This window comes from Ranitomeya variabilis, chromosome 1 (assembly GCF_051348905.1).
Source record: "Ranitomeya variabilis isolate aRanVar5 chromosome 1, aRanVar5.hap1, whole genome shotgun sequence".
NCBI lineage: Eukaryota > Metazoa > Chordata > Amphibia > Anura > Dendrobatidae > Ranitomeya > Ranitomeya variabilis.
In genome coordinates this window covers 65,153,529-65,168,280 of record NC_135232.1, presented here as the reverse complement: position 1 = coordinate 65,168,280, position 14,752 = coordinate 65,153,529, and the positions used below count along the sequence as shown (strand labels likewise).

At 47.4% G+C, this 14,752-nt stretch overlaps 1 protein-coding gene across 13 annotated transcripts in view; it reads left to right on the top strand.

Annotated features, from left to right (window-relative positions):
* The window catches only part of UBAP2 (ubiquitin associated protein 2), an 89,622-nt gene extending 76,884 nt beyond the window's left edge, over positions 1 to 12,738 (top strand). For 5 of the 13 annotated variants that reach the window (XM_077284301.1, XM_077284307.1, XM_077284337.1 and 2 more), the window contains exons 22-28: positions 8,385 to 8,463; positions 9,253 to 9,467; positions 9,572 to 9,671; positions 9,746 to 9,868; positions 10,350 to 10,417; positions 10,531 to 10,773; positions 12,406 to 12,738. In XM_077284301.1, the coding sequence (XP_077140416.1) occupies positions 8,385 to 8,463; positions 9,253 to 9,467; positions 9,572 to 9,671; positions 9,746 to 9,868; positions 10,350 to 10,417; positions 10,531 to 10,773; positions 12,406 to 12,501 (924 nt within the window). In that variant the 3' untranslated portion in view covers positions 12,502 to 12,738. The remainder of the gene's footprint in view (positions 1 to 8,384; positions 8,464 to 9,252; positions 9,468 to 9,571; positions 9,672 to 9,745; positions 9,869 to 10,349; positions 10,418 to 10,530; positions 10,774 to 12,405) is intronic. The other 8 variants (XM_077284381.1, XM_077284390.1, XM_077284372.1 and 5 more) reach the window with 3 other exon arrangements.
* Positions 12,739 to 14,752: the final 2,014 nt, after the last annotated feature.

Sequence of the window (14,752 nt, the reverse complement as noted above, 5' to 3'; positions counted from 1 at the left end):
CCCTGGGTGAGTATAATAAAACCTCTTTTTCTCATCTTTCAGGATACATCGGGGGCTTATCTACAGCATTGCAGAATGCTGTAGATAAGCCCCTGATGCCGGTGGGCTTAGCTCATCTTCGATTTTGCGGGTGACAGGTTCCCTTTAAAGAAGGATACATCCAAGGTTGTGAAGGGGTTAAAGAAGTTGTCCAAAGACGAAATCCAATTTTTTTCTCTCTTTTGTGCTGTATTGTGATATACAACACCCCTATACATTTTGTTTTTTGTTTCTGCCTTTCACTCTTCCTGAATTTCACTTAATTCCTTGCACTCACTTTACCTGCAGGTCTACCAAACTTGACCGCTCCCTGTGCTTTACTATCTATCCTCACAGCCAAAGCTGGCACACTCATCGACTGTCGGTAATCTGCTCCTGTGCTGACCTCTGTCATCACTCCAGTATTGGAAATAACAGAGCAGTGCCCTCATCTGTGGAAAGCCGCAAAATCACTGCACTCCACACCACACCACATCCACAGTGGTGATAGAGCATCACGTCTCCACATCACATCCACAGTGGTGACAGAGCGTCACATGTCTCCACATCACATCCACAGTGGTGACAGAGCGTCACATGTCTCCACATGACATCCACAGTGGTGATAGAGCATCACATGTCTCCACATCACATCCACAGTGGTGACAGAGCGTCACATGTCTCCACATCACATCCACAGTCGTGATAGAGCATCACATGTCCTCACATCACATCCACAGTGGTGACAGAGATTCACGTGTCCCCACATCACATCTACAGTGGTGACAGAGCTTCACATGTCTCCACATCACATCCACAGAGGTGATAGAGCATCACATGTCTCCACATCACATCCACAGTGGTGATAGAGCGTCACATGTCTCCACATCACATCCACAGTGGTGACAGAGCTTCACATGTCTCCACATCACATCCACAGTCGTGATAGAGCTTCCCATGTCCTCACATCACATCCACAGTGGTGACAGAACTTCACATGTCCCCACATCACACCAACAGTGGTGACAGAGCTTCACATGTCTCCACATCACATCCACAGGGGTGACAGAACATCATATGTCACCACATCACATCCACAGTGATGATAGAGCTTCCCATATCCCCACATCACATCCACAGGGGTGACAGAACTTCACATCCACAGTGATGATAGAGCGTCACATGTCCCCACATCACATGCACAGTGATGATAGAGCGTCACATGTCCCCACATCACATCCACAGTGGTAATAGAGCATCATATGTCACCACATCACATCTACAGGGGTGACAGAGCTTCACATGTCCTCACATCACATCCACAGTGGTGATAGAGCATCACATGTCCCCACACCACATCCACAGTGGTGATAGAGCATCACATGTCTCCACATCACATCCACAGTGGTGATAGAGCGTCACATGTCCCCACATCACATCCACAGTGGTGACAGAGATTCACGTGTCCCCACATCACATCTACAGTGGTGATAGAGCGTCACATGTCCCCACATCACACCAACAGTGGTGACAGAGATTCACATGTCTCCACATCACATCCACAGTCGTGATAGAGCGTCACATGTCCCCACATCACATCCACAGTGGTGACAGAACTTCACATGTCCCCACATCACACCAACAGTGGTGACAGAGCTTCACATGTCTCCACATCACATCCACAGGGGTGACAGAACATCATATGTCACCACATCACATCCACAATGATGATGGAGCTTCCCATGTCCCCACATCACATCCACAGGGGTGACAGAACTTCACATCCACAGTGATGATAGAGCGTCACATGTCCCCACATCACATGCACAGTGATGATAGAGCGTCACATGTCCCCACACCACAGTGGTAATAGAGCATCATATGTCACCACATCACATCTACAGGGGTGACAGAGCTTCACATGTCCTCACATCACACCAACAGTGGTGACAGAACTTCACATCTACAGTGGTGACAGAGCTTCACATGTCCTCACATAGCATCCACAGTGGTGATAGAGCTTCACTTGTCTCCACATCACATCCACAGTGGTGATAGAGCATCATATGTCCTCACATCACATCCACAGTGGTGACAGAACTTAACATGTCCCCACATCACATCCACAGCGGTGACAGAACTTCACATCTACAGTGGTGATAGAGCGTCACATGTCCACACACCACATCCACAGTGGTGATAGAGCGTCACATGTCCCCACATCACATCTACAGGGGTGATAGAGCTTCACATCTACAGTGGTGATAGAGCGTCACATGTCCACACACCACATCCACAGTGGTGATAGAGCTTCACATGTCTCCACACCACATCCACAGGGGTGATAGAGCTTCACATGTCCCCACATCACATCCACAGTGGTGATAGAGCTTCACATGTCCCCACATCACATCCACAGGGGTGATAGAGCTTCACATGTCCCCACATCACATCCACAGTGGTGATAGAGCTTCACATGTCCCCACATCACATCCACAGGGGTGATAGAGCTTCACATGTCCCCACATCACATCCACAGGGGTGATAGAGCTTCACATGTCCCCACATCACATCCACAGTGGTGATAGAGCTTCACATGTCCCCACATCACATCCACAGGGGTGATAGAGCTTCACATGTCCCCACATCACATCCACAGGGGTGATAGAGCATCATATGTCCTCACATCACATCCACAGTGGTGACAGAACTTAACATGTCCCCACATCACATCCACAGCGGTGACAGAACTTCACATCTACAGTGGTGATAGAGCGTCACATGTCCACACACCACATCCACAGTGGTGATAGAGCGTCACATGTCCCCACATCACATCTACAGGGGTGATAGAGCTTCACATCTACAGTGGTGATAGAGCGTCACATGTCCACACACCACATCCACAGTGGTGATAGAGCTTCACATGTCTCCACACCACATCCACAGGGGTGATAGAGCTTCACATGTCCCCACATCACATCCACAGTGGTGATAGAGCTTCACATGTCCCCACATCACATCCACAGGGGTGATAGAGCTTCACATGTCCCCACATCACATCCACAGTGGTGATAGAGCTTCACATGTCCCCACATCACATCCACAGGGGTGATAGAGCTTCACATGTCCCCACATCACATCCACAGGGGTGATAGAGCTTCACATGTCCCCACATCACATCCACAGTGGTGATAGAGCTTCACATGTCCCCACATCACATCCACAGGGGTGATAGAGCTTCACATGTCCCCACATCACATCCACAGGGGTGATAGAGCTTCACATGTCCCCACATCACATCCACAGGGGTGATAGAGCTTCACATGTCCCCACATCACATCCACAGTGGTGATAGAGCTTCACATGTCCCCACATCACATCCACAGTGGTGACAGAACTTCACATGTCCCCACATCACACCAACAGTGGTGACAGAGCTTCACATGTCTCCACATCACATCCACAGGGGTGACAGAACATCATATGTCACCACATCACATCCACAATGATGATGGAGCTTCCCATGTCCCCACATCACATCCACAGGGGTGACAGAACTTCACATCCACAGTGATGATAGAGCGTCACATGTCCCCACATCACATGCACAGTGATGATAGAGCGTCACATGTCCCCACACCACATCCACAGAGGTGATAGAGCTACACATGTCTCCACATCACATCCACAGTGGTGATAGAGCTTCACATGTCTCCACATCACATCCACAGAGGTGATAGAGCTACACATGTCTCCACATCACATCCACAGTGGTGATAGAGCTTCACATGTCTCCACATCACATCCACAGAGGTGATAGAGCTACACATGTCTCCACATCACATCCACAGTGGTGACAGAGCGTCACATGACCCCACATCACATCCACAGTGGTGACAGAGCGTCACATGTCCCCACATCACATCCACAGTGGTGATAGAGCTTCACATGTCCTCACACCACATCCACAGTGGTGACAGAACTTCACATCTACAGTGGTGATAGAGCATCACATGTCCCCACATCACATCCACAGTGGTGATAGAGCTTCACATGTCCCCACATCACATCCACAGTGGTGACAGAACTTCACATCCACAGTGATGATAGAGCGTCACATGTCCCCACATCACATGCACAGTGATGATAGAGCGTCACATGTCCCCACATCACATGCACAGTGATGATAGAGCGTCACATGTCCCCACACCACATCCACAGAGGTGATAGAGCTACACATGTCTCCACATCACATCCACAGAGGTGATAGAGCTACACATGTCTCCACATCACATCCACAGTGGTGATAGAGCTTCACATGTCTCCACATCACATCCACAGAGGTGATAGAGCTACACATGTCTCCACATCACATCCACAGTGGTGATAGAGCTTCACATGTCCTCACACCACATCCACAGTGGTGACAGAACTTCACATCTACAGTGGTGATAGAGCATCACATGTCCCCACATCACATCCACAGTGGTGATAGAGCATCACATGTCCCCACATCACATCCACAGTGGTGATAGAGCTTCACATGTCCCCACATCACATCCACAGTGGTGATAGAGCTTCACATGTCTCCACATCACATCCACAGTGGTGATAGAGCTTCACATGTCTCCACATCACATCCACAGAGGTGATAGAGCTACACATGTCTCCACATCACATCCACAGTGGTGACAGAGCGTCACATGACCCCACATCACATCCACAGTGGTGACAGAGCGTCACATGTCCCCACATCACATCCACAGTGGTGATAGAGCTTCACATGTCCTCACACCACATCCACAGTGGTGACAGAACTTCACATCTACAGTGGTGATAGAGCATCACATGTCCCCACATCACATCCACAGTGGTGATAGAGCTTCACATGTCCCCACATCACATCCACAGTGGTGATAGAGCTTCACATGTCTCCACACCACATCCACAGGGGTGATAGAGCATCACATGTCCCCACATCACATCCACAGTGGTGATAGAGCTTCACATGTCCCCACATCACATCCACAGTGGTGATAGAGCTTCACATGTCTCCACACCACATCCACAGGGGTGATAGAGCGTCACATGTCCCCACATCACATCCACAGTGGTGATAGAGCTTCACATGTCTCCACATCACATCCACAGAGGTGATAGAGCTACACATGTCTCCACATCACATCCACAGTGGTGATAGAGCTTCACATGTCCCCACATCACATCCACAGTGGTGATAGAGCTTCACATGTCTCCACACCACATCCACAGGGGTGATAGAGCATCACATGTCCCCACATCACATCCACAGTGGTGATAGAGCTTCACATGTCCCCACATCACATCCACAGTGGTGATAGAGCTTCACATGTCTCCACACCACATCCACAGGGGTGATAGAGCGTCACATGTCCCCACATCACATCCACAGTGGTGATAGAGCTTCACATGTCTCCACATCACATCCACAGAGGTGATAGAGCTACACATGTCTCCACATCACATCCACAGTGGTGATAGAGCTTCACATGTCTCCACATCACATCCACAGAGGTGATAGAGCTACACATGTCTCCACATCACATCCACAGTGGTGACAGAGCGTCACATGACCCCACATCACATCCACAGTGGTGACAGAGCGTCACATGTCCCCACATCACATCCACAGTGGTGATAGAGCTTCACATGTCCTCACACCACATCCACAGTGGTGACAGAACTTCACATCTACAGTGGTGATAGAGCATCACATGTCCCCACATCACATCCACAGTGGTGATAGAGCTTCACATGTCTCCACACCACATCCACAGGGGTGATAGAGCATCACATGTCCCCACATCACATCCACAGTGGTGATAGAGCTTCACATGTCCCCACATCACATCCACAGTGGTGATAGAGCTTCACATGTCTCCACACCACATCCACAGTGGTGATAGAGCTTCACATGTCTCCACACCACATCCACAGGGGTGATAGAGCATCACATGTCCCCACATCACATCCACAGTGGTGATAGAGCTTCACATGTCCCCACATCACATCCACAGTGGTGATAGAGCTTCACATGTCTCCACACCACATCCACAGGGGTGATAGAGCGTCACATGTCCCCACATCACATCCACAGTGGTGATAGAGCTTCACATGTCTCCACATCACATCCACAGAGGTGATAGAGCTACACATGTCTCCACATCACATCCACAGTGGTGATAGAGCTTCACATGTCTCCACATCACATCCACAGAGGTGATAGAGCTACACATGTCTCCACATCACATCCACAGTGGTGACAGAGCGTCACATGACCCCACATCACATCCACAGGGGTGATAGAGCGTCACATGTCCCCACATCACATCCACAGTGGTGATAGAGCTTCACATGTCCTCACACCACATCCACAGTGGTGACAGAACTTCACATCTACAGTGGTGATAGAGCATCACATGTCCCCACATCACATCCACAGTGGTGATAGAGCTTCACATGTCTCCACACCACATCCACAGGGGTGATAGAGCATCACATGTCCCCACATCACATCCACAGTGGTGATAGAGCTTCACATGTCCCCACATCACATCCACAGTGGTGATAGAGCTTCACATGTCTCCACACCACATCCACAGTGGTGATAGAGCTTCACATGTCTCCACACCACATCCACAGGGGTGATAGAGCATCACATGTCCCCACATCACATCCACAGTGGTGATAGAGCTTCACATGTCCCCACATCACATCCACAGTGGTGATAGAGCTTCACATGTCTCCACACCACATCCACAGGGGTGATAGAGCGTCACATGTCCCCACATCACATCCACAGTGGTGATAGAGCTTCACATGTCCCCACATCACATCCACAGTGGTGATAGAGCATCACATGTCTCCACACCACATACACAGTGGTGATAGAGCATCACATGTCCCCACATCACATCCACAGTGGTGATAGAGCATCACATGTCTCCACACCACATCCACAGTGGTGACAGATCTTCACATGTCCTCACACCACATCCACAGTGGTGATAGAGCTTCACATGTCCCCACATCACATCCACAGTGGTGATAGAGCTTCACATGTCCCCACATCACATCCACAGTGGTGATAGAGCATCACATGTCTCCACACCACATACACAGTGGTGATAGAGCATCACATGTCTCCACACCACATCCACAGGGGTGATAGAGCGTCACATGTCCTCACACCACATCCACAGAGGTGACAGAGCTTTGCATGTTCCCACAATAAACCTGATATACGAGATCTGTGAGGTGAAGAGTCTATAGTGTGGTATGTGTATACATCTACATATATACTTCATAATACGCTTCAGCTGCTGCAGAACCTCAGCCTATAGTGGTGTGTGTGTGTATGAGGGATGGTTGTCTGGATGAGGCATGGATGGATGGATGGATGAGGGAGGGATGGATGCACACAGCACATTATACTCACCTATTTAGAAGCCTTTTCCTTCCCGGTTCTCCCAATCTGAGCCATTCCCCTGCTGCCTTGCAGTGTGTGCTGCACGGGAGGCTGGAGCAGGGGGGAGGGTCTGCGGTTAGGACCAGTCTCTGGCAACAGGAAAACTCGGAGTGAGCAGCTCCTCCAGAATCGTGAGACAGCTGCTCACATCACTAGGTGTGATATCTTAGGACACCGTGCAGAATGCTGGCAGAGAGTATTTTACAAACCGTCAGCATTCTGCATCCTAGGTACACACACATTATACGGAAAGCCCGGACAACCCCTTTAAGGTTATTCCCAAAAAAATGGATTTCCTACAGGACACATCTTATCCGTGTGCTCTTTTAGGGAAAGTACATACTTAAGACCCTTCATCTTGCTGACTATGTTGGATAGCTGCATAGAAGAGCAGCTTTCCTAGTATAAGGCTGGTTTCAGACTTGGGTACGGGAGAGCTGCGGATGGCAGCGTACTTCCTCCCTGAATCCCCTCCTACTTCTCCTTGCCTCCTGCGTTGCCCTGCGTACCTATCTTTATCATTGGGTTACGTAGAGGTGCGTGGTATGTGGATGCCTCCACTTGCGCCGTTTTGACGTGCCGAACGCAACATGTTGCATTTTGTTGCGGTCGGTGCAGCGTCAAAGCAGCGCATGCGGAGGCATCCACATACCACGCACCTCCCTGCGGACCCAATGTTAAAGATAGGTACACAGGGCACCACAGGATGCAAGGAGAAGTAGGTGGGGATTCAGGGAGGAAGAAGGAAGGAAGTACGCTGCCATCCGCAGCCCTCCTGTACGCTAGTGTGAAACCATCCTAAGGCTGTCTTAATGGGGCTCCTTTAAACTCTCTGCACCTGTTCTGTTTTCCATAGGACTACTACGGAATCACATTCCCTGCCCCTGCAACGCTTACTGGTAGAGATGGAGGACTCGCAAGCAACCCATACTCAGGTTGGTTGACTGCATAAAAGGAGAATCCATTCTCCGGCCCGTTCTTGCGTTCCTGTACGTGCGGCCTCTCAACATCGTACATTTCCTCGACCTTTGTCGTAAACTTGGAACCATGTAATTATTTATCGAGGACTTTATGCAATCAAATCCGCAGAATTTTCTTGCTGTTCTTTCAGTCGGACAGAATCCTGACAATGTTGGGACAAGTAATTAGTTACATTTCAGGGACATTAAAGGAATTTATCTACAAGACAGGTGATAATATGCTGATCGCCTGGAACATGAAAACAGGGTTCTGAAGTGCCCTGTAGGAATGGGGTGAAGACCGTGCATGCACACCATTATTCCACATTTCATGCACTATGGGACCAGCAGTCCCATGGACAATGAATGGAGTATATTCGCCATTCACATCAGGCACTTCAGATCCATAGTTTTGGCATTGGTGATTGTCCCAGTGATGGCAATTTATCACCTCTTCTGTGGATGTGATAACTTGTAAGTTGGGACAACCCTTTAAGATCTCCCTGGGTTCTATTAAAAGGCTATTGATACAGAGAACAAAAATCCCATTGTTGCTTGTATGGATTTTCTTTATGACATGTTCTCTATACTTTTGGGATCATTAGTGGTACATCAGGGGCTGCTATCCAGCGCCCACCTACCCGCTTCACTTCACATTAATTACTACTCAGACTATTGACGATTCAGTGGGAAGCTGTAAGTGGCCTGATTATGCCGATACCATGCATTATTTGCTGGTTTACTTTTTTTTTTCTTATATTGCAGGTGATGTAGCAAAGTTTGGCCGGAGTGACTCCGCTTCTCCTGCGCCTGCAACAACGTTAGCCCAACCTCAGCAAAATCAGACGCAAACACACCACACGGCTCAGCAGCCGTTCCTGAACCCCGCGCTCCCACCTGGCTACAGCTACACAGGATTACCTTATTACGCCGGCGTGCCAGGAGTGCCAAGTGCTTTCCAGTACGGTCCCACCATGTTTGTAAGTATCGGCATAAGTTGTGGACATAATCCACCCATTGACTGATGAGCTAGGGAGGCATAGGATGCTCATACACTTTTTTTTTTGTAATTTTCCTTCCTTAGGTGCCTCCTGCATCAGCCAAGCAACATGGGGTTAATCTAAACACGGCGTCGACGCCTTTTCAACAGGCCGGAGGGTACGGTCAACACAGCTACAGTGCAGGTAACGATTAATCGGTCGTCTGGCCCAGGCTTGTGTTTCTTACTGATCCTTACACATTATGTGTATGTGATTAGTCCATTTTCCAACAGGTTACGATGACCTGGCCCAGGGAACGACGGCCGCAGATTACAGCAAAGGTGGATACAGTGCGTCAGCGCAAGCACAAAGCAAGGCTGCAGGAGCGGGGCCAGGAAAAGGTTAGTAACGCTTTGCAGAGGAGTAAAAGAGGTATTCCAATCTGCATAATCCAATCCCAATCTGTAGTAGGTGCAATAATAATATTAGCAATTTCCTCTAATTAGAATTGTAGTACAGTTCTTCTGATTCGCTATGTCGCTTACCCCATGTGCAGGGCATTGCAGTAGCTTTAGATGTCCATGGTTAAACTTGACAGCCCCATGTACGCCTATGAAGCTGTTGAGTTCGGGTCTGTAGGCCTGTGGCCGGTCCGTAAATTGCGGATGTATGAATGCGGCATAACGCAAGGAGCTTGGATTACCAGATACAGCCTTTGGGTGTTTGTCAGAAAGAAGCAAAATGGATCCTGGCCTTTATAGTATGGGGGCCTCCTGTGTTCTCGGTATTCGGGGTCTCAGAGATCAGTTGGGTCATTGAGCAGTGATGTGCCAGGATCCATAGTAAACCCTTTTGTTGTAACCATGTTGATCTCTGATGCAGGTGTCTCTGTGAGCTCCAGTAACAGCGGAGTGCCCGATATCAGCGGCTCGGTCTATAACAAGACTCAGGTGAGTGTCTGTCAGTCTCTCGGACTTGTGTTTGCAGGATATGGACACTTGACCATACTGGTCAGGTTTCCCTCCCAGCATAAAACCAATGCCTTTATCCTTGTATTTCACAGACGTTTGACAAGCAGGGATTCCACGCAGCCACGCCACCTCCCTTCAGTCTCCCGTCTGCTCTTGGATCCACTGGGCCCTTAAACCCTGGAGCCGCTGCAGGTTACGCGCCAGCCCCTTTCCTGCATATTCTCCCTGCTCATCAACAGCCTCACTCCCAGCTGCTACATCACCACCTCCAGCAGGATGGACAGGTGAGAAGTCCTCCCAGCATGTACCAGATCCTGTTGTCCCAGAATGCTCCGGTACGTGCTGCACCCCAAACGTGCTCCTTTTGTAAAAAAAAAAAAAAAAGTTAGGTGGGGGGAGGAAGTGACAAATCAGCTGCGTACAGCAGCAATATGATACAATTTCATGAAAACTTGTGTCCTTTGTGTTTAAAGATGCTGCGGAAATGCTATGTTTTTTGGTACATGTCTGAAAAAACGCATGTAAAATTGCAGTTGCATCTTTAAGTACAAAATTGCACTTTTGCAGTAAGGCTACGTTCACATTTGCGTTGTGCGCCGCAGCGTCGGCGCCGCAGCGCACAACGCAAACAAAAACGCGGCAAAACGCACGCTAAAACGCTGCGTTTTGCGCCGCATGCGTCCTTTTTGGCCGAAAGTTGGACGCAAAAAAAATGCAACTTGATGCGTTTCTTGCGTCCAACGCTTGCGGCCATGCGGCGCAAAACGCAGCACAACGCATGTCCATGCGCCCCCATGTTAAATATAGGGGCGCATGACGCATGCGGCGCCCGACGCTGCGGCGCTGACCGCAAATGTGAACGTAGCCTAATAAGTGTTATTAGCTTGAAAACTGCCACAAAATTGTTTTGACCAGCAGATTGCGATTGTATGTTTTGGGCTGGACACATGTGGTGGGTACAAAATGTGACAATTTTGCTCTGTTGTAACATACTGTGCAATGTAGATTCTTGTGGTATCACGCTGGGTGAGGGAGAAGCAAGGAGCACAACAATGGGAAGAGGAGAACACTAGAGAAGGGGGGAGTGAAGACCCTTAGGCAGATCTAACACTCTGTCTAGCATGATGTCCCTAAATAGGTTCCGTACCTATCGCTGAGCAGGAACCTAATCCCTGCCTGACACTAGCAATAGGCCCTGGATAGGGAGAGGACGGGGTAGCATTAGTCAGCCCCCACTACAACTTGAGACAGAGAGTGGATAAACGAAGGGATACACTTATCTTGAGTAGACCACCGAGATATCACGCCAGCAATCCTCCAAGAAGACACTAGCCGACTGCTAGTACTTCCAACCAGACTAAGGTAAATTGAGCTAACACCAGCACCTTGCTGAAGAGACTGAATGTATTTAAACCTTCAGCAAGGGTGTGTTAACTAGCAGCAGAAGGTGGAGGTAATTGTTGGGTCCTAGAGGGAGAAGGATATAACTCCGTAACACAGATGCAAAAAATCAAGAAGGTGCTTGTAAAGCTAATCGCAATGACCTTCCACAGCCGGTTCCAAGATGACTGTCTGACACACCCGTGACAGGTGCAGATGAGACCTTTACACCCCACAACTACACTGACCCTTACATAGTGGAAATATTAGTCATAAAGTCATTATATGTAGATTATAAGGCACTTCTAACAAGTTACCGACTTGCAATATGTTCCGCCCCTGAGGGGGAGACGCCCAACTATCCTACCAGGGGAAATGGGCAGGTTATTAACCTGAGCATCACCAGCCATTGCCAGATCGTGGGCTGACTTTATGACTAGAGAAACGGTACAGATTTAGCTCTGGCCTTCTACTTGCATGTCTTACTAAATGTCTGCTTTTGGTGGCTTTCTAATTTCCAGGGGCTGTAATGTAGTCTGTGTGTATGTAGTTGTATTATACATTATTTTATTGCTTATATCCACCAGGGTGGGTCTGGCCAACGCAGCCAACCAAACTCCATGCAGCAGAAGACTCAGGCAAACAAGACGGCCTACACCAGTTCCCCATACTGGACAAACTGACGCGTTTCACGGCAGCCTAAAGGAAGAGTATGCTACTGCGCATTCCTGGACCCCACCATTAATTTGAATACTTTACAGAAAAGACAACTGTGATCAGCCAAAATACCTGTGCGGGAACGGTCCGCGAACACGTCCGTAGTGCGACACTTACCCGCTTTATTTTTGGTTTGCTGGTGTATGTAATATATTTATGTATGTATTTGTAAATGTAATAGAGCCTAAATGTGGTTTTCTGCATTTTGCAGTCGTCCTTTTTTTTGTTTTTTTTCTTCCTTTTTTTTTTTTTAGGGGGCATTCAATTAACATCTGCATCTGTGCAAAAAATATATAATATAATATATATATCTATTTTTTTTTTGTTTTATTTTAAGCTCATTGGTTTGTAAGAAAAGTGCCATTTTTAAAAGAAAAAAAAAATGAACAGCCCCCCTTACTTATTTAAGTCTGATAAATGTTACTGTTCTAACAAAAAAAAGTGAATCTCTACGTTTCTGTCTCATATTTGCATTTCATCTCCCACTCCTGAGATTTTATTCTTAATTATTATTCATCTCGCATCAGCTAAAAAAAAAACATTAATATGGAACCATGTATATATATATATATATATATATATATATATATATATATATATATATATATATAATATTATAAAAAAGTGGACTCCCTACAGTTCTGTTCATTATCACTATCATGACATCTTATTTTTATTTTAATAAAACCTAAGCATCATCTGCAGCTCCTCTGTACGTCTTAATGTTGGTGCCGATCTCTGCATGAACTTTGCACTTTGTTGTTTATAGACGAGGCAACGCTGTTCCCCCTCCCCAGACGATTTATTTATTTTTGGCCATTATCGTCACCCAGTCTTTTTTTTTTTTTTTTTTTTTTATCAACCCCTCCCTTAACACCCAAACTGAAATAATGATCCAGAATACACAGTCAAGCAAAAGTAGAAAAATCCCAGATAGCTGCAAGAAAAAAAAAAAGCAAACAACAAAAACATTTGTATGAGTTTTACAAATTTCTTCTGTCACAACAGAACCGGAGTTTACTGTCTAGAGGACTTGTTATTAGAAGTTTCGACTGTATATCAGTTTCTTAAATAAAGTCTATGCTGTGTCTTGCACCTCTACCCTCCTGTTCTTACATAGGTGAGCCAGCAGTGTCTGATGGTGAAAATTGGTGAAGCTGACAAGTGAGAACACTTATTAACCATGCTGGTACTAAGCCAAAGTGACCCCATCCACCACTATTCTGATAGACACTGTGTGATCTCAAAAGTGCTTTAATGGGCTACATGGTTTATTCCCCCCATTAATCCATCAATTAAGCAGGTAAAAGGTCGGGAGCTGATTCCAGGTTAGAAATTTGGAAGCTGTTGCTGTGAACCCACAATATGCGGTCAAAGGACATCTCAATGGAAGAGAAACAGACAAATCATTAATCTGAAAAAATTAAGAAATCCATCAAAGAAAGCAGAAATGTTAGACGTTGTCTAATCAATAGTTTTCATTCTGAAAAAACAGTGGTGGATGATCACAGAATCCTTTCCAAGAGAAGCCCCTTCAGGACACTTACCCAAGTGAAGAACACTCTCAAGGAAGTCGGTTTCTCAGTATCTAAGTCTACCATATAGAGAAGACTTCATGAGAGCAAACATAGTAGATCCACTAGAAGGTGCAAACCGTTAATCACCCTTAAAGATGTTGTCCACTATTTCGATGACAACTTGTCTTACCCCTTGCTTGACCCATGGTGAAAATACAAAAATCTTATACTCCCCTCCCGTGTTGGCGCTATTCCCGCAGTGTCTGCACTCGTTCTCGGGGCTTCCGTTCGGTTGTTGTGACGTGACCCTGGCATCCAATCAGCGCTGGTGTCACTGTCCCCGCCTCCTGTTGAATTGAACATGAGGCAGTGAGAGAGCAGCTACAGCCTGGACTTCCTCTTCATATTCGATTTGTCCGAAGGTGGGGACAGTGACACCAGCACTGATTGGATGCCGGGGTCACAGCAACTGCACGACAGCCTCTGGACCAAGAGAGCTGATGTCGCTGGAACAGCAGCGGCACAGAAGGGGAGTATAGATTTTTTTATTTTATCAGGGCCAAACATTTAGATCAAGAAGTGGTTGTCCAAGTAGTGGACAACCCTTTTAAAAACAGGCCAGATTGGACTTTGCCAGAAATAAGCTAAAGAAGCCACTCCGTTCCGGAAAAGCATTCATTGGACAGATGAAACTAAGAAG